The 21610-nt window shown below is 39.9% G+C and overlaps 1 protein-coding gene across 3 annotated transcripts in view; it reads right to left on the bottom strand.

Annotated features, from left to right (window-relative positions):
- Tbx15 (T-box transcription factor 15) overlaps nt 1-21610 on the bottom strand; it is a 118383-nt gene that overhangs the window by 38574 nt on the left and 58199 nt on the right. For all 3 annotated transcript variants that reach the window (XM_051165992.1, XM_051165991.1, XM_051165990.1), the window contains exons 2-5: nt 10420-10633; nt 6387-6488; nt 4596-4767; nt 3438-3605 (exon numbers count right to left, since the gene is read on the bottom strand). In XM_051165992.1, the coding sequence (XP_051021949.1) occupies nt 3438-3605; nt 4596-4767; nt 6387-6488; nt 10420-10520 (543 nt within the window). In that variant the 5' untranslated portion in view covers nt 10521-10633. The remainder of the gene's footprint in view (nt 1-3437; nt 3606-4595; nt 4768-6386; nt 6489-10419; nt 10634-21610) is intronic.

Genomic DNA, 21610 nt, shown 5'->3' with positions numbered 1-21610 from the left:
CAACAGGACTCAGCTCCTCATTAGAAAGACCTACTAATACTTCAACTGAATTCCACTCCTCCCACCGGGCTTCCTTCACTGTGTCCCTCCAGACATATTTCTAAGCACACGGAAGATCTAGCATTGGCTTTTTTTTTTTTTTTTTTTTTTTTTTTTTTCTCTCTCTCATAGGCTTCCAGACCATTTCCTTTAAAAGACACATAATAAACTTCATCAAAAAACATTAATTGTTCTGAACATAGAAGTTAATAAGCACACAGCAATGAGAAGATGTATCTCATAAAAGAACAATTTCTGCTTCCCCAGGATCTTCAGAAAAAGTCTGAAAATTACTGCTTTGTATCCCATGCTGATCTATAGGATGCAAACTTCATGACACCCAATGGGAAGGACCTGAGGTGGTTTTGTTTTATTAGAAGGCACTGTATTATATTAAATCACATCTACACAGCCAAAGGGAGTATTAAACAATCATGCTGGTTGATTTATGCAGCAACTGGGGATTGTTAAATAGGCAAAAGCTGTAGCCTCGATCTCAACACAAGCAGGACTGAGTATGACCATCATCACATCGTGAATTCATCAATTTTGCCTGAAGGCCCAAGATCAAAGCAGTAGCCTTCTCACTGTAATCCCTTCATGAGACAATCCTCCTTGTCCAAATCCCAACAATCTACTTTTCCCTAATGAGCAATTCATTCTTTCAACTTGCCTCTATGCTGCCCTTTCCCCCACATCTTTCTACACTCTGCGTATGGCAATGTTGGATGATTCATGGACACTCTCTACTACCCCACATAACTCCATGAGGCAGGCATAATTGTGGAGACAGGAGGCACAAAATGAAAGGAGTTAAGATGCCTACTCAAGGTCACACAATTTGTCAGTGTTTCGGTCAGAGTCAAATGGATGTATTTGCTATGGAATCTCACACTCTTAAACCAATGCTCTTGTCCCACCTCAGCTCACCTGCAGACAAAATTCACATCTGAGTGAGATGTACTCAGACACCGGACATTTCTCCCAGAGAAAATGGAGTCATGAAAGGGATACCGGGTACCTGTGTTGGATTCCCCCTTCATTGTCAAAGTAAGTGGAAGCTTCTAATTTCCTGATGGGTTACAATAATAGCTCTCATGGCCTGTAAAATCAACCTGGATGTTGTTCCTGCCACAGATAGAATTCTGCCTAAAAAGGGGCAAGCTTGGATGCAGGCAGAGCCGATGGCCGGACTCTGCCAAGACAGGGTAAGCAAATCCTCAATAGTTCCTGCCTCGCAAATACGTCTGTCAGATATATTGGGCCAGAAGGCTGAACATGATGCTCCAACGTTATAGAGAGGGTAGAATGACTGTTCAGGCAGCAATCTGTCTCAGCCATTTTTTCATTTTGGAAGCTGCTAATCTGCACTTCCAGTTCACTCAGGTGTTTAAGTTTATTCCTTCTCAAATCTCTGATAGGGTTGCAGACCAGATAGTTTAGTCTTTCAATTAACCTTAGTTGGTTAGGAATTAAGATGTTTTTAGATCAAGATAGATGTTTTAAGTTAATAGAGATGAGATATGATAGATGTTGATTTTCATTCAGAAATTTAGACCTGGATGAAATAGTTCTGTGCTCATTGTTCAGTATTCTGTATTTTTCTACCTTGTATGTCCTGAAGTTCAAATGCTGATCGCCATAGAGCTGACTTCAAAAGAAAGTTTGATGATCAGAGTGTTTAATCTCCTCAGAGAGTAAAGACCCTCTAAGGAATGTTACCCAGATAGACTTGGAGAGCTAGAGATCCTCTTCACATGAGACATGGATTACAAAAAACAAAAACAAAACAAAAAAACCCACCACTATCACCTAGCTAGCACGAAGAAAGCATTTGGCAATTATCAGATGCTTTCCTGAATTGTTTTGAGCACAGAGTGGAACATCTGGTCCAAAGGCTTCAAATGTAATAACGATGTAAGTTCATTTTGCTTCCAGTCAATCCCAAATGAACGGATGCTAATGTACAGGCTTAACAAACCAAAATCTCCCTGTTTTAGCAAAGGATCCATCTAGTGAAAGTATTCTACTAATCAGACAAATTGACAGTTATAAAATATGATATAAAATGGCTTGATTGTACATTTTACAGAACTTCATAAAGTAAGATCGCTTATAAATTCATCTAGACACCTTCTTCAAAAAGCAAAACCGAGTAACGTTTAGGCTAAGACAGTAAAGCCCTGCCACAGCCTCTGCCCCTCTTCTATCCACATGTCTTCTGTGTCAGTCTGCTGATTGTTTCATGTGTGTGTGTGTCAGAAAATGGATCAATACTTCCAGGAAAACTTTATTACTCTACAAATCAAGAAATTCTTTGTCCCCATGTTTGTTGTTGAAGTATTCCACTCTGTTATCATTCTGTATTTACATGTCGTTCTCTTAACTAAAGCCCTTGGTACAGAAAACAGCCATCTCAGCTACTCCATTAACCAGCTCTACTTCTCTACAAAGACAGGAAGCTCGTAATTTCTCAATACCTACTGAGTAAATGTATATGCCAGAAACAACATGTCAATGATCCCTGGTGTGGCTGTTGATTGCATGGAAGTGCACAGAGTCAGGAAATAAAGTGCTGAGTCTTACAGTTTACTGGCCAGATGGCTTTGAGGTCACACGGAAGAGAGATACACACAGAAAGGAGCAAGAATCAACCCTACACAGCGAGCACTGTCAGGACATGGAAAGGACCACAAACATGGGAAGACATGAAGACAACACAGGAGCTTGCTCCTGACCTAAATGTAGAGCAATGCCAGCTGTCAGTGGGCATCACCACACTGTCATCGCCAGTGTTTCCTGTGTGCGGCAAGACTCCCGTCTCTCCCATGAGAACATGGCCCACAGAGTCGGCTAAGCAGACCGCACAGAGGGATCACAGAGACTGAAGCAACAGTCACAGACCCTGTATAGGTCTGAGCTAGGTCCTCTGTGTATATGTTTGTGTATAAGTAGCTTGGTTTTCTTGTAGGACTCCTAACAGTAGGAGTGGTGGGGGGTGTCATTGATTCCCTTGGGGACCTTTTCATTCTAGTGTTTGCCTCATCCAACCTTGATGTAAGGGTTTGTGCCTAGTCTTACTGCTGTATGTTATGACATGTTCTGTTGATATCCCTGAGAGGCCTGCTCTTTTTTTTTTTTTTTTTTTTTTAATGGAGGAGAAAAGGTTCTAGAAGAGAGGGAAGAGAGGACAGGACTATTTGTGGTTAGGATGTAATGTATGAGAAAGAAAAAATGTTGAAGCCTGGTGCCTCTCATTTTGACCTTTCTGTGACATTGAGAACTAAGCATTCCTCAGCAGAAACAGGATAAAGCTTCTTTAAAAGCTGTGAGTCAATAAGCTCCACCCCTCCACACACCCCTACCCCCACCCCTCGCCCTGACACTGGCCCTCTTACCTGCTGGTTCTGATAGGCTGTGACTGTGGTAAACACGGTCTCAGGAAAGTTGAATGTTTTCACGCCGTCCCCCACAGGCACGGGCTTGGTGGGTGAGAGGTCACTGCTGAAGTCTTTGCGGATCACGTGGACTCGAGGCTGGTACTTGTGCATCGAGTGCAGAATGATCTGAAGTGGGAAGAGAGAACTTGGTGTTGGGTGACTTTTAAGGTTCCTGCATCTTTTCATGCTTGCGTGCAAAATAAGTCACGATAAATCAGGAAGCATGGCAAGAGGAGGACAGATTAAGGGTGGGATGCATCGGGGCCTAGAAACCAGTGTGTTCAGTTCCGGCGGGAACTAAGCTGCTGGGTAGCAGGACCTGGAAACATATGATTGGCTATACTCATGGCGGATGTTATTAGGTGTGGTTCATTTGTTTGACTGAAAAAATGCGGACCACCCGTTCTCGTTCTCAGCCTCTGCCATGTGTTGTATTTTCCCCTCCACCTTCAATTTTTCAGCAGGTGCCTGTGTTGGCTTTAAATTCTACACATCGTTCTTTGCACTGATTGGACTTGTATGCATTCGTTTACGTCACAGAAGGTATAAGTGGCATATCTTGGATCTTGCCACCTCAGAAACTGCTATTTCCTTGAAAAAAAAATCGTGATAGCAACCAAGATGGATGCTGGTGTTGACTGAAAACCCAGCACATGTTTTATTGCCAGAGAGAAAGTAATAACCTAAGTTGCCTCGATTATACTAGAGAAGCTTTGTAATTCTTTCGTAAATCCAGTTTTCTCAGCCAATCACCCACAACTGTCATTCACTTTTTTTCTCTTAGGTATCTCCTTGTGAGTTACTGAGTTGCAAGTTGTGGTTTCTTTTGCCAGTGTTAAATCTGTTGTGTTTCTGTCTTACCTCCTTTACTGGGCTTTCAGTCCCTGGAGCAAAAAGAACTTTGTCTGATAAGCATAAGCTGATGAGTAGCAGATGTTTGCTAAATGTTAGATTTGTAATAAATGACATTTAAATGGAAGAGAAAAAAGTTTATGCTTAGTTATTTAGAATGGCACACAGATTCTTATTTTACCTATTTGAAGGAGCCTGGGGTGAATAAGCTCTAAAGCAAAAGGGGAAAAGGGGAGCAGGGGCTAGTGAAGTTCTTTAACTCACATGGCCTTGATCATCCAACTCATTGTTGGTCAGCTTGAGTTTGTCGAAGCTAACCACCTGCCTCATCCAGGTATCTCCAGAAGCGAGGGAATCCGGGTGTATGTAGACCCTTGGAGGCACCGGGGAGTCAGCATTGCCAGCCACCATCCACTTGGAGCTGTGATACACATATCTGAGACACAGAAGGAGAGAAGAGAATTTAGATTCGGTTTCTCGGGAGAATGAAGGCCCAAGAAACAAATAAAGGAAAAAGGAAAGATGACGAGATAACAATAAAAAAAATAATAACGGGAATGACAGAGAATATAATTAGGGAAAAACAAAAAAAGTAGATAATGAGAAAACATTAAATTGAGATGGAACTGGACAATAGGGTTAAATAGGGGGTGACAGAGAACTGTTAGGGTTAGTGATCAAAGTCACAGCTCTTGTGAGGAAAACACTCTCAGAGTCACTTTTTCTCCTCCCTTGCTGTACCACGCACAGGCATCCTGGATCCATGTGTCTAGCTAAAGAAAAGGTATTTTACTGCAACCTTTCACCTTTCAAATGCAAACCATATAATCTTTTTAGCCACTTGTTCAGGATTTTGGTTCCTTATTAAAAACATCTTCCATATTGTCCTATAAAAAGCAGCCATGTACAGGGACTCTCCTAGCCTCTGGCTCATTAACCATTTCCTCGCTGACCATCTGAATTCTGCAAGGCATTTCCACAAGAATGAAGGGCTTCCTGTGTGAGTGTAACACCTCCCATAATCACCAGCAAATATCCCCAGTGTTCCCTTTAACGGACCTGGCTGGGAAATTTCTCATTGTTCACATCATTTTCCCATAATGCTCCTGTACATGAGATATTGATGGTTGCAAAGGAGGTCTGTTTTTCCAGAGCTTACCAATTTCCCTGTGGTCCTCAAGACCCATCCCATGTATCTGGCACTTCCTTACGTTTCAGTTCTAAAGGACTCCATGGGCCTTGAACTCTGGCAAACAGAAGCACTCAGACCGAATTATGGCTTCCACGAGTCTCTTCTACTTACTGCAAGTGTTTTCTCTCCTGATCCCTACCATATAGGTCCATGCCTCTCTTAGCCAACGCTCTCTTCCTACTTCCCCATCATATTTTACCTCCAAGTTCACAGACTTGGAGCAATGTTCTCATAAGTTAGACATTTCAAAAATGCACCTCTAATGTGACTGTGGCCTCAAGACACTGAGCAAGCCACCATTGCTTTGTAACGACAATATCTATGCCATCAAAAAGACTTGGAGGATATATTGAGATAGTTCTGAGACAAAGTTATTCATCAGACTCACCCACACCCAAATTAAGGACAGCTGTTCCCCTGATAAGAGTCTCTTCTTACAATTTTTCCAATTCCCCTATTTGTTCCTAGTCATCTTCTTAAGAGTTGCATATCAGATGTTCATTGAAAATATCACTCTGGTCTACTTCCTTCTCAAGAAAAAGCCCTAAGTTCCAACTCATTTATTATTTCACAAATCATATCATTCAATGTGTACATCGTTTTAACATAACCTCAGTTACTTTCAGATTCAAGAAAAAGCCACTTAATGTTTGCTCCTGTAGGGGACACTGTAAGATCCCATTGTGTCCAGAGACCTGGGAGGAGTTGAGGACACACTTACTAAGCCCTCGTTTTCTGTATTTAGTTTACTTCCTGGTACCCTACCACACAGACCATTGGCGTATCCTCTGCCCTTATTCGCCTAACAAGTTTAAAGAACTGCCTTGGCATATTGGTGATGTCTACAATTCCAGAGCCATTACCTGTATCTTTTATTGTCCACAGGCACAATGTCCATTGCTATATAGTATTGCTGATGGGGATCCAGGCCAGTGATTTTCACTCTCATGGCAGGAAACATCCTCCTGTGAAGATAAATGAAGTCATGAGCACAAGAGAGCAGGAAAATAAACTGGGGTGCAAGTTAGAGTGCCTTCTTACTGGGTATTTTAAGCACATCAAAAATCCACAGTTGAGTGGAGAGTGTGATACGACTTTCTCACGTACTCTGGTGCCTCACATTTGACCATGTCCCCTGGAGGGGGAGACCTGGTGGCACTCAGAGGAAGGACAGCAAGTAGCCAAGAAGAGACTTGATACCCTATGAGAATATACGGGGGGACGTAATCCCCCTCAGGAACAGTCATAGGGGAGGGGAATAATGGGAAAATGGGGGGGGGGGAGGAATGGGAGGATACAAGGGATAAACATTGAGATGTAACAAGAATAAATTAAAAAAAAAAAAAACTAAAAAAAAAAAAAAAGAAAAGAAAAAAAAACCCAGTATCCACTAATTCCAATGAGGTGGCTAATTATTATTTCACTAATTACTACAATTAAGTATAAATGAGCACTGCAAGCCACGATGAAGGCTCATATTGCTGAAACAGCATCTCTTCTTAGCTCAAATTTAAGCTACCTCCTGACTGATACACTCAAACAGTTCATTCATGACTCTGCTTTATATTTTAATTAACCTTTTAGTGCATATGTAAAAGACTGAGCTTATTTGAAAATGACCACTGAAAATTAATTTCTCATGAAAAATAACAAAATAAAATGAATGCATTCCTAGTCTCCAAACAAAGGACCAGCAACTTTTTTATTTATTTATTTTTAGTGCATAAAACCGAACAAAAATTCCTGCAATTTCTCAGGCTGTCAACGTGTGTGTCAGAGGAAGGAGCCTGTGGAATAAGGAGCAAATACCAAATGAAGTCTAGTGGCCTCTGGGCAATACCTTGCTTCCACCACAATGGCTTGTTAAACTTGCCAAAACAAGTGAGGTCAGGATGTGGCACTTTACAGCTTCTCTCATAACTGAAGAGAGGAGAGGGCACAGCCCAAAAGAGGTATTGGATTTCAACTAGTCTAGAATAAAATTTGCCATTATCCTCAAAAATCCCAAGAAGAAAGTAAAGACACCAAGCCTGTTTGCATCAAACAAGACATTTAGAAAGTGCTCAATTCAAAAATGTAGATTGCCCTGAGTGTGCGCTAGGGTACTTGTACACAAAATGCTACATTAAGCTTAACCATCTGGGGCTAGTTAATAGAGCTGAGTCGACCACGGTGCTAATGAGGTCAAGGTCACAAGCTTGAGCCACATATGGCCTAATTGGCTTTGCTCCATTTCACAGCCGTAGACCATGCCCTGACCTCAGACAGCCATCTTGCAAATGTGTGCAAGGCTGTCTGTACAAGTCTCACATTTACTCCTTATTCAGGAAAAGTAACCCATAAAGTAAATGTGTTTCTGGCAGCAAATCTGTGCTATGAGAATCACACTGGAAAGACAACAGACCTTTGATAGGGATGGCGGCAAATTCTGAAATAGTTGCACCAAGTGCATAAGGGTTCTTTCTTTTCGCACTTTATTTTCCAGTTGGTTTATATTTTCTCTTCCCATCCTCACAACTTTAATTAGGAGGCCTCGAATTTTAGTCTTACCAATAAAATGTGATGAGTGGCTACACTTAATAACATTCACTATGAGTTACACACTTTGATCTACATTAATTCTTCCAAACATCTGAGAACCTCAGTCTATACTTTTAAACACAGGTCAGTAATTGCCTTCTTCACAGCAATGAATTTCAATCCCCCTCTATGTTTTATTTGCAAGGAGGCATCTGGTGAGAGACAGAGAGAAACCCCTCTCCCTTACAAATGGAGCTGAGATGTGCCTCTTCTTGGCCACCTACATAGGCTGTGCTACACCGAAAGAAAGAGCATTTGATATTTTTAATTTGATATTTTCTCTGGAACAGTTATATAACCCTAAGTGCTCAAATTCTAAAATGACTTTGGGTAAAGTCATTCCACTCCTATCTTCCATAAAACACAGCAGAGGCTTTAAAATTCTGTTTTAATTTTCTGAGCTCTCCAGATACTGCCTGTTCTCTGTGTTAGTGTACTTTATACAAAAATATGTTATAACTTAATAAAAATAAAGTACCTTTCATATACCATAAAATGAGCTGTGTTTGGTATTAATGTTATGGTTAAATTTAGGTCTCAATTTATCTGTCTTCTAAATCCATTAATCCCAACACACCTCTGTCCATGGTGCTGATTACAAAAATTGGTTGGTTGTCCCCAAATTGAGGGCTCTGTAGACTGCAATCATTCCAAATCATCAGGGGACAGCTTGGTGTGTAGGGAAATATCATTGGCAAATAAGGTTTCCCTAATTGTAATAAGACATATTAGTTCTATGTAGTCAACACTACATAGTATGTTGGTATTGTCAATAATCAAGAGAATTTTGTGAAAACATATGCACATGAATCCTAAAATTAAACACTTAAAGGCTGGGGTGCACTACTGGTCTCCAAAGTGTGTAGAGTAGGGGATGGTATCAGTAACAGGACTATATGGCAAACATAGACCTACTGACCATACAAAAACCCAAATTGAAAAACATTCTAGACAGAAAGTAATTGTAATATTTTACCTCTCTGTGTTTAACCTCTCTAGAAAAAGAAAATTCCTCCAATTGCTTTGTTATCACCAAATTTCCATAAAAGGTAGAAGAGGATAACACTACAATCCAAATAATAAGAGATGGCACTGAAGATAACTCTCCTCAAAACTGATCTACACAATAATCATTTTAGTCACTGGGAAAGTTATGAAGCAATGAGGACACCAAGAGGGAAAAAAGTCAAGGAGGAGGTCAGGTTCATTTAATCAGTGGCTTTCAGATGTTCTATTGAATGTGTTGGTTTCTCTACATCCATTGAGATGAGCTAAACCTAGTGAGTATTTTCATAAAAATCATGTGCAAGCACTCCCATTGTTTTATATATATATATATTTTTTTTTTAAGTATAATTTGAAAATATAAAAATGGTATGGTCATGCTTAATTTCATTAGCTATTCCTATTTACTTGGAGACTTAATTCAAATTCAGTATTAGTTAAATCTTTTTCATTTTGAGTCAGAGGCAAAAAATATAAATATTAATGTGGTAGAGTAATAAATAATTATGATCATTATTTTAGAACAACCCATATGCATGAATTTTGGAGCTACCAACCAATAACCTATGGCTTCACCAAGCTGCTTAGTCTCTTCCAGCCTTCTTTTCCTTGCATCCAAAAGGAAGAGTCATATCTCACTTTGTAGAATTCCTGTGACGCTTAAGTACCATGTACATGTTCAGTGTCCAGCACGAAATAAACTCGTAGCTACAGAAAACTGAAGGACGGTAGTAAAGTCATGGTTTTACTAAAGGCTTCTCTTTTAAGAGAGACTGTGGTTTCCAAACTTATTTATTGTCTTGGGTAACTGGTTTCACAAGAGACTCTCCTAATGATCATAAATTTTATGTAATAATTTCAAGCCAAAAACAAAACACGATGAATCAATAAACTTACTTTAATGAGTGCCACAAGCCTCATTCTTATAAAGATATTGGAGTATTCTAGTCGTGGAAGATACAAGCTATTGAAATTGTGTTTGTTTTAGAAAAGCTTTCTTTGAAATGATGCATGAGGGAGTAAGTACTTGCTTTGGACCTAATTTTAATCTATTATGTATCAAGAATTAGATGAAGTATGTTTCAAGATGGAAACTGTTTGTGAGGGTAGAAGTGATGCTAGATTTGAGTGCTTGGAAGGAAATAGCAAAATATTAAACACAGAAGGACCATGTTAGAAAATCCAGGTGCAGAAAAGAAAGTGCAAGAGGCTTAGCTTCACTGAGTTTTACCACAGGTAAAAAATGGCAGTGGGAGTAATGGGGCCTACTTCCGTATCTTTGGATTTGGTCACTCGTTGGAGCATCCTTACCTGCCTGCTTTGGTGATGATCATCTCAGTCCCAATATCATGGAACCTTTTCCAGAGGTCGGCGCACTGTAACTCCACCTGAATCTCCTCCATGGAAGACATGGCAGCAGGCACGGGGCCTGCAGCACCAGACGCTAGGTCGGTGTGAGCGCTGAAGGAGCAGGAGGTCCGCTCAGTGAGCACCTCGGAGTCTGACCCAGTGCTCTGCTCAGAATCTGCAAAGTGAACAATCAAGTCCGAGGTGAGAAACTGCCCAGTTGCCCCCACGCTTGGCTGTAAAAGAAGAGGTCTGGGAGCCATGGAGGCCTTGGAAGGGGAGTGAACAAAGCAGGCTTGAAGCGAGGAAGCTCAGAGCACAGCACTCGGAGAATTTTATTGTTTATTTTATGGTTTGTTTTTTTGTGATTTACAGCCTTCTTTCAGGTTCTGTGTTTCCAACATAACATCTGGCATTTTAGTAAGTTTTAGCAACAAGTGAAGAAAATTGCAACAAGCAAAATAAAGAATACTAAGAATACCATGTTGAAGGGAATGAGGCCAAACCGGAGTGAAAAAATAAATGCACATTTTGTGAAAACCATAAAGTCGGACTCCATCTCTAGGTCTTGATTGGACTGTTTGACTCATCGCTCCTCACTCTCATTCCCTGACTCTCCATTTCGAGGGCCATCACTTAGTTATATTTGCTCCACCTATCCAGTCCCTGGTCACCAACACAATGAAGCGTGGTTGGCATCTTTAGAAGCAGTCTGTCACATATTTGAGAAAAAGGTTTTTCCTAAAACTCCAATCAGACTACTTTTGATGGAGGGGAAAGAAAACTCTTTTGTGAGGCAAGGACATAACCATATGGAAAAAGTTACTAGCAAAAGCAGTTGAAACATAGGGAAGAAATGTGGTCAGGAGACACATTGATTAGTTTCTGAAGTGTAGGTCAGGGGAGGAGTGATCCGAACAGGAAGGTGGGATTCAGAGCAAATAAAAGCTGAATCTGATTGTCCAGACCACATGAGCTTGTCTTGTGCCTTCTGTCCTCAGGAAGAAGGGGTGGGTGAAAAGAGACGAGGGAGTGCTAAGAGGGAGAAGGAGAGGGCTGCAATCAAATTTTCCAAAATGTCGAAGCTTTACTTTTAGGAGCCTATTATCAAAACTCCTAAGTCCTAAGACTGTCCACGTTCAGGTCGCCTTATATACTCTTTGCAGATCAAATGATATCAAGCTGAAAGGACCTGTTTATCCCTCCCTTTAACACCAAAGGTTCTGATTATTTTCCCTTTAAATAAATACGTGAGTAGAGGTTATGGGAACAATGTAATACTTTGATAAATGCCATTTTTACTTTCTTCCCAGCAGACCATCTGTTTTGACCTTATGAATTCCCCTGTATTTTCCCATTTTTCCCCATATCCCTTCTAGTCCTTTCCTTCCTCCATTCTCATATATCTATTTACAAATATGTATATAGATGTGTGTGTGCATATACATATAAATCCATAGATAAGGCTCGTGAATGAGAGAAATATACAATACTTGGCTTTCTGAGTCTGGCTTATTTTGCTTAATATGACGATTATCTCCAGTTGCACCCGTTTTCCAGCAGACAAGATGATTTCAGTCTTCATTATGGCTGATTAGGTTCCATTGTGTACATGGGCTGCATGTTCTTTGTTTATTCATCTATTGATAAATGGTGCTGCAATAAGCATGAACTTGCAAGTATCTGCTTAGCATTGTGGCTTACAATCCTTTGGGTCTACCCCCAGAGTGGGTATAGCTAGGTCATATGTTGTTCCATTTCTAGATTTTGGAGAAATCTTCATACTGATTTCTGTAGTGAGTTGGCTACTTTCAGTTTTCCACCAGCAGTATATAAATTCTGCCTTTCTCACACATCCTTACCAGAATGTGTTGTCATTTTTATCTTCTTATTTAATTAAAATATAATTACATTATTTCTTCTCTTCCAGTCTTTGCTCCAACCCTTCTCATGCCCCCAACTCTCTCTCTCTTTCTCTCTCTCTCTCTCTCTCTCTCTCTCTCTCTCTCTCTCTCTCTCTCTCAAATTCATGACTTCTATTTCACTATTATTGATATATGTTGATAGATATGTGTAAATAAATAATAAATGCAGCCTGATAAGTCCATTTATTGCTGCTTATTTATATATATATGGGTTTAGGGCTGACTACGTGGTGGTCAATAACATTTAGGGAGCTTATCCCTGGGAAGTACAGCTACCTCTCCCTTTGCAGTTTGCTAACTATCTATGGCTCTCTATCTAGAGGCAGGACTCTGTGAGATGCCTCCATTCACACTGGCATGTCAGCTGGTGGTGTCATTGTTCAGGTCTTGTTTAGGTAGCCGCACTGTTGAGATTCCATGAGTGTAGCTTCTCTGTCATGTCCATAAGACACAATCTGGCAACAGACTTTCTGACGCTGATAGCCATTCTGACTCAGGTAAGATGGCATTTCAATATTATTTTATTTATATTTCCCTAATGACCTAGTGCTTTGAATATTTTTTCATGTTTACCGACCATTTGTACTTCACCTATTGTGTGTGTGCAATCACCTGTAACCCCAGCTCCAGGAGATCCACTGGCCTCTTCCAGCCTCCAAGGAAGCTGTATACATATGGCAGATATTCATACACACACACACACACACACACACACACACACATATGTATGCATGCACACACACACAAACAATAATAATAAAATGTTTTTAAAATCTGGAACACCAGAACTTACGGAGCATAACCTATTTGTCATTGATGGAGTTACCTTACTCGCACTCTCATGAGCTTCAGATAACCACCATTCTACGTTCAGTTTCTAAGACATCCCTTTTTTTAGATTCTACATTAGAGTAAGATTCTGCAGTGCTTGTCTTTTTGTATATGGATTCTTATAATGAAACTAATGATCTTCATGTCTGTTTGTGTTGCTGCAAATGGCAGGATTTCATCATTTTTATGGTGATGTAATACTTCATTGTACCACATTCTCTGTACACATAGGCACATAGTCTGTTTTCGCTTCTTGGCTATTGTAACTAAGTGTAGATATCTCTTGGACATAATAGTGAGATCACTGGGTCATATGGCAATTCCACTTTAAGAAATGTTCTTCACAATGGCTATACTTAATGTTCATTCTCACCAACAAATATGCCAAATATGCAGAGGTTCTCTTTTCTTTGTGTCTGGGCCAGCACTTGTTATCTCTTATCTTTTTTAGAATATCCATCCTTGCTGGAATAGTTAATCTGTCACTATAGATTTGATTTCCAGTTGTTAATGATGTTGAACTTTTTTTTTACATACTTTTTGGCCATGTGTGCCTCCTTTTGAGGTTGTATGCTTATATCTATTAACAAATGGCCTTTCAGTATTGCCAAGGGTCCGATCTTGGCACTAGAAAAATGAGAAAAGGATGAAACAGAAAGCCAGGCCATCTTGTTGCCATTCATATTTGCCTATAACTGAGTTCTAGGCTTCTAAAAAGCACATCTCATTTTCTCCAGCCCCAGTTATTTCCTTTCCCAAGTCCAGACATCATCTCTGTCAGCAGCCATCATTCATAGAGATGACAGTGCCTACAAGAAGTGAAGTGTCATTTCCAGAGAATCTTCTGAAGTCGTCATCCATTGCTTCTGAATAGAATCGCATTGCTGCAGGATCAACCTACTTCTTACATATAGGTTGTTTCTGACCAAAAAATGTGTTATTTTACTCATAGTCTTCAGTCCAGAATCTATCCTGATTAAAAATCACCGAAAGGTTTTACAGACAGGCTCTACCTGTATGAGTGAAGTTTTATGTGTTGGGCTAAGCAGAGATTTTTTTTAAATCCAGCACAGGTCTAAGATGGAGTTGCTGCTGAGTGACAAATGTCCACCCTAGCTTGATCTAGATGTCCTTTAGTAGCAGAGGAATTGTAATGCCACACACTCAGCCACAGACAGAGACGAGTTTCCAAGTCGCCTTTGTCTCTGTGACACCAAAAGTACCTTGTACATCACAGATAGTAAAAGTAACATGTTTTAAAACTTCTCAAAAGTTTTTCAAGTAACTGTACCTTACCTATGATCAAGGTGTTAAAATATATTCACCACTAAGTGCTATAAATATAAAACAAACTTTTTGAGAACTTAGGCATTGAATGTAGGGTCCAGGAGAAATTTTAGGCATTGGTTTCATCACTGGATGGTTGGGAAGGGGAACAGGAGGGGAAATGACCACACTACATAACAATAGTCCACTTGAGGGACTGAAATTAAGACTGTGGTCAAATATAGGGCACCAGAGTTCATGTCAGAGTCAGTCCCCACTCTCCACATAACTGTGGAGAATATCCTGTCCATAGGTAGACCAGAGTAGGGGTTCGATTTTTACTACTTGTATTGTCCTTGGTCAGTGCAATAGTTTGAACAGATTTTCTTGGGCCCCGACCCACCCGTCACGATGTTCTTCTTGTAGGTTTCTAGGACCCTCTGGGTCCTTCTATTTCCCCATCTTGATGGCAACCAAAGAGAGAATAAGCAGGCTATCAATACCAAGATGAGACTTGATAGCCTATGACCATACAGTGGGGGAGGAGGTCCTAAGGGAGGGGAATAGGGTGAAAGCGGGAAGGAGGGAGGAACGGGAGGATACAAGTGATGGGATAACAATTGAGTTGTGATCTGAATAAATTAATTAAATAAAAAAGAAATGAAGACTGTGGCTGGGAACTAGGAAATAAGAGATCCCCCCAAACACACACACACACACACACACACACACACACACACACACACACACACACACCTTAACACACTGTCCGGAACAAGACAAGGACTCAAAATATGATACTAAATGAATTAACACATAGCTTTTGGCCAGGTCACTTGACCACAAAAGATCTATTTTCCCATTGTTCCCTGGAAAGGACCAAACTGGAAACTTTTAGAATATCTTCCATATCTAATGACGTAAAGCGTGTAAGAATCCTCTCCAATGCAAGAGATACCCAGGAAGCCTCAATTAGAAGCAAGCGTGAAAGTTACTGGAACAAACCAGGTTAAATGAAGAAAAAGAATGAAGGCCCAGGTCTACATCACAGAAATTAAAAGACTGAGTGGGGATTCAGTGATTAGCTGCAGATCAACTAGGCTGATCAATTAGCAACTATGAGCATGCAGCCCCACATTACATACCATGTAGATACTTACAAGCAGAACACAGATCAAGAGAGTTTTCCAGTTAATGTTAATCAATCATGTGTTCATGGAGTGGTTAGTATGTGTTAACACTCTGCTAGATTCTGAAAATTACTGAGGAGAAAGAGAGACCCTCTCAAAATGTGTTACAAGGCAATTTGGAATTGGAAGAATTCAAAAATATCCTGAGACCAATGCAGGTATCTACCACACTGTTTTTCATCCCATTACATAGATACTCATATGTCTCATAAAAATCTAGAAGGCAAGGAGGTTTGAGCGAGTTAGGATAGAACTTTGGGGACCCCCATCTATGCTTTAAGAATAGGAAAATGGCTAAGTTTATGGTAGCATAAGCAGTGTTTGACTATAAAGAGAATTTTCAGAAATGGCTATTTATGTCACTGGAAATATTCTAGATTCCTGGAGTCCCACATTCACACAAAACAGAGCCTGTGAGCCTTTATTACAGAATGTAGACTCCACCCTATGAGTGAAATTATTTGAATATACCCATTAATGTCTAATAATTGATTGTTTTGTAGATACAAAAGATTGATTTGTAATTCAAAAATAAAATTTACCCTATATGTTCAACAGTTCAAAAAATACAGAGAGAAGTAAAAGCCAACTGTGAGATCAGCTACCATAAAAGAAGCTTAAAAGAGTAATCACAAAGTCAAGATCATAGTCTGCAGGAAAATAAAGTTTAACCCTTTCTAAAAATATATTTCTAAATCAAAGTACGTAAAAAACACCTGAGGCCCAGTAAGAGGGCTCAGAGAGTGAGTGTGTGTTCTTGCAAGCCTGGAAACCTGAGTTCAATGCCTGGAAGCCATGTAAAGGTGAAAGGAAAGAACCAACTTTACAAAGTTGTCCTCTGACCTCTACATGTGCACCATAGCACACATGCTTTTCCTTTACCTGATAAATAAATGTATTCTAAAGAACGTTAACAATATTTGAATTAATGCAATTCCCTGTTAATCGGAATATATGATCAAGTTACCTAAGTAATGAACTTAAGAGGTACACGGTCAGTTATACTAATCAAATCAGATCATCCATTCAAAAACATATCAACCATGACTGGAAACTCTAGTCCCAGAGAATCCACTCCTGTCTTCTGGGCTCCTCAGGCACCAGCCATGTGCATGGTACACAGACATACATAAAGGCAAAACACTCAAACATGCAAAATAAAAATAAATTAAAATTTTAATGATTAATTCCTTAGAGGTTAAAAAAGAAACTTCTGGCTATTTTATTGTGGGGGAGAGAGTTTTTTGGCGTTCTTTCTTCAATAAATAAACAAATAACCATTAGTAGCTAATTGGAATGACCCAGAAATGTTCTTATAAATAGCTTTGCGACAAAAGGTATTTCAGTAAATCAGGAGCAAAAATGATAAAGTTACACTTGAGGAAGTTAAAAAAGAAACCTTGGGGGCCTGGAGAGATGGCTCAGTGGTTAAGAGCGCCACCTGCTCTTCCAAAGGTCCCGAGTTCAATTCTCAGCAACCACATGGTGGCTCATAACCATCTGTAATGTGATATGGTGCCCTCTTCTGGCTTGCAGGAGTACATGCAAGCAAAACACTGTATACATAATAATAAATAAATCTTTAAAAAAAAAAAAAAGAAAAGAAAAAGAAACCTTGGAAACTCCACATTGTGCTGGCTACATCATGTGGCTCACAGGGCAGTACCAATATAAATACATAAATACATGTTCCTATCCAAGATGGCCACTGACCAAAGGGTTCCTAACCACATCCTTCTAACACTAATGTCTAATGGACGGAGTAGGAGGTCAGCTAAGAGAGCACCAAGACCAAAGACAGAAAATATGTCACAATAAGTTGATTTGATTACCATAGATAAGAAATGCCTTGACTGCATACACTTAGCTTTTAGTGGCACTTAAATCAAAATTGGGCATTACTGAACTATTTTATAGTCAATGAATTGAATTCTTCTTACATATATGATTATTGGATATATGTGTGTATAAATGTATCTATGTATAATACATATATGTGTATGTGTCTGTTTTTGTTTTAAGACAAGACCTCATATATGTATGTGTGTGTGTGCACACATGTGTGTTTGTGTTTTGAGACAAGACCACTATGTAGCCAAGACCAGCATGGGACCCAGTAAATAGCTTCATTTGGCCTTGAACTCACAGCAATCCTCCTGTCTTATACCCTCCCAAGTACTGTAAATACAGACAGGAGCCACTGCACCCAACCTTAACCAGTAATCTTCTGGACTCATTCATTGCACAGTGAGCAAAGCATACTTACTCCTGTGGCACCCCTATTTCCAGGCCACAGAACCTTCAGAATTTTCTCTTGGTTCAACGAGTCTCCATGACCTTAGCTTTATGGTTAGGAGCTGAGCATTTAAAATATGGTGCTGCTTTTAAAATCATATTTTATCCTGATGATAAAACCATTTACTGATTCTGTTGGTAGCAATTCAGTCTTTGATTGGGGGTTCTGAAATGAACATGAGAAGGTGAGAATCAGGTTTAACCCTGACAGGCCGCTCACTATGTGCCAGGCACCCTGCTAAGCCCTTCACATAGAAAATACATGATTTGATACCAAAAATTAAAGGTATCATCTCCTTATTATATACTATTAATTCTGACTCCAACTCTGTTGGCTCTTTTACTAAGGATTTCAGGTAATAAATATTCTTACAAAGTGTTTCATTTTGTTTCACCAACTACTCTGTCTCACATAGACCAGATTATATGCTAATGGACAAAGATAAACCACATTTCTGGTCTTAAGCCACTGAGAATCTGGTAGAAAGGACATACACTATCTTAAAGTGTGTCTGTACTACATGCACCAATAAACATAGGAAGAAAGTGCTAAATAATTTTGAGCCAAAGATAGAGCAAATCAACAGCAAAAGACTTCAGAAAATGACATTTGAGTAGCAAAAACTTAAAATATAGGTTGGATAGCATCAGACAAATGGGGCAAAAATTTTAGGCAGCAAAAATAACAAGAATAAGGATTTGAGTGTTTTTAGAACACAAGAAAAAAACTAATATGGCCAGAATTTAGAGTATATAAGGGTTGAGGGCGAATAACATAAGAGACAAAGGTGAAAGTCAAGTTCAACTAAGCTAACAACTGTTCACCGAACATCATGCTTCTAGACTCTTGCAACGAGAGAAGCAAAAATATGTGGCCATGTGGAGCCCATGACTTGTAAAGACCGTGGATGTCAGATTGTAGATTTTAGCCTTCATTCTCTACAGGCTAAAACTTAATTTTGTATGAGCAGCATCTTGATTTTATGTCTTCCGCTTCCTGCCTATGGAACCTATAAACCAAGTTGAATTCTCTTGCCTCCCGTGTAGATAATGGATGTATGACCGTCTAGCTTCAGTATGGAACACTGGTGGCAGAAGACAACCACAGAAGTAGAATTCTCTGAGATTAGATGCAAAATATCACTTCCACAAGACTATGGATTTCCCCTAAATGAGACGTTTGAAATGACTTCAGCAGAAAGATGCAACCCGTATATTAATAAACCCTTATTGAGTTGGGGTTTTTTTCCTACTAAGTACTAGTGCATGACCACAGGGAATGGTATTTCCCACCTGGTACTGGTAAGACAGTCACTCCTTGTCCTTTTTCCTAAGTTCCAAACCTAAAATCAAGAACCCTTGGCTATCTCATAAGTCCCCTTTCTACTGGGGCAGATGGCAGAACCTTACATCCCAGGTAGTGGCATCAGGCACAAGGAAATGATCCCTCTGGAATGGAGATTGATCGTGAGCTGCCAAACTTCAAGGTAGCTTAGAGAGAAAGCTGCTGATGAAATTTTTCATAGAGTAATTCTAAATATGGAAAAAGCACAGTATTTGGCACTAACCTGAGTACGGACTGAGCCCAAATTTGATACCCCATCCTGAGCTTCAAGGGGCTGACCTGTAACCCAGGTTGGATTAAACTAAAATCATGATGATAGCAAGCGCTCAACTGAGCCTGTTAGGCGGCTTTGGTGATGGAATGGAATCCCTGAGCACTCCATGCCCTCCAAGTTAGCCAATCTGGGAGAAAGGGGAAGGTAACCTGAAGCTTACAGTCCCTGTGCCAGGAAGCCAATTAAGGAGACTAAGAGCGCTTATCTTTTTAGCTGTTGCAAGCACTCTCCACCCAAGAAGCATCAGCTCTCCCCGTGATAGTTAGAGCTGCCACTGTTACCCCTGGGTGCAAGTCTTGTGAAGGAGCTTTGCAGGGCAGCAGTAGGCATCGGTGTTTTCTAATCTGTTTCTTGTTGAGCAGGCAAAGACTCAATGCCATGAGCGATGTGACCTTTCAAGCCTCTGTGTGCCTCAAAGTGAGGAGCGAAGGTGCCTGACACTAAATTGGGTGTGTAAATAGGTTGTTGCATTAATGTCACAGAAACTTTAAAGTAGGATTTTTTCCTTGTCATTGTTTTTTCTTTCTTTCTTTCTTTCTTTCTTTCTTTTTTTTTTTTTTTTTTTTTTTTTTTTTTTTTTTTTTTGTTTTTGTTTTTATTTTGGTTTGGGTTTTTTTTTTTGTTGACATTTTGAGTTTGGGTTTTTGTTGCTGTTGCTGTTGTTCATTTGTCTTGTTTTGTTTTGTTTTTTGATAAGACTTCTACAAGTAGAGACTGAGACTTGTTTGCAAGTACAGGCTTTTCTTGTATTACATGACTGATGTAAGAAGGGGACATGAGTTAGTGTGACGTTTGAGTTGGTGTTCTTTCCACCCTACCCTGTTGCCCATGTGAAGATGTAGAATGTTCTAGGCTGTTCGGTCACAAGACGGTTCCCAGGAAACAAAAAATGTTGCTAATTCTTCTGGGAGAGGAGGAGAGCCCAAGTCACATGGGAATTTTCCTCCCCCGTCACCAAGACAGTCATGATCAGCAATACTTAACATTTCTTCTTCAATTTAAACATTATTTTCTAAGGAAGCACAAATGTAAACGGCCTCTTGTATTTCACTTCCTATCCGTAGGCCTACTAAGTGAAAGATCCAGATAAAATGGGCGGCAAAGGTCACATCAATGTCAGGTAACCAACCATTTTGCTTTATCCTAGACCGGTCAGCAAAATAACAGGAGATACGGTGGTTGGAAAACATTTGGATTTTGAAAAAAAAAAATGAAAACATTGAAAGACCTGACAAGGAAATGAAATCAACTCCTATTGGTGCAGTTTCTGGTTTATTTAGATTTAATTTGGGTCAACTTCAGGACCCTGAAATATCTGGCAGCCCTAAATGGATAGCTCCACTGGAGGAAAATTTAGCTGGTGATAACAACTGTGAAAACACTTCAAAAAAAGACTAGTGTCAAAAGAGCATGCAATATTCACCAGTGCCTGCATTTTCTAAATTTTAAATTTGTTTTACTCTCCCTACAAAATTAATATTTGAGAGGCTGATTTTGAGTTCAGAAACCATTCAATATGAATAATGCACAAATGAGGCCATCAAACATGGACCACAAGCCACGGGACAATATCCAAGTTAAATATCTTGTATCAAAAGTACTTCACAAACTGAACTGAACAACTGAGTAGTCTTCAGAAATTACCGGTGAATTTTAGGCTAGCTACTGTCAGCACGGGGCCCTTTCCTGGGGTTCTTGGTATTTGTCCTGGCTAAAGTGACATATCAGCTCATACCCAAGCCAGTGCTTCTTTGCTCTTGGAAACCATGTTTCCATCCTCTCACCAACATGTCCAATGGTATCCACTGCTATTGCACTACTCATGTCAGGCACCACAATGTTTTACTTCCCGTAATCTGAAAAACGGGCTTTCCGCAAAAGTCCCCAGAAGCAACTGCCTTACAGCTTCTTAGAATCTTCCTACTGGGCACCAATTAACACACAAGGATACTAATGTGCTAAAAGGGAAGAACTAAACACCCAATTTCTAAACAGTAAGTGTGACTTAATTATGGCTTCTGGGGGCAGT

The sequence above is a fragment of the Acomys russatus genome, chromosome 23, assembly GCF_903995435.1.
Source record: "Acomys russatus chromosome 23, mAcoRus1.1, whole genome shotgun sequence".
Taxonomy (NCBI): domain Eukaryota; kingdom Metazoa; phylum Chordata; class Mammalia; order Rodentia; family Muridae; genus Acomys; species Acomys russatus.
This window is presented reverse-complemented; position numbering and strand designations above follow the sequence as displayed.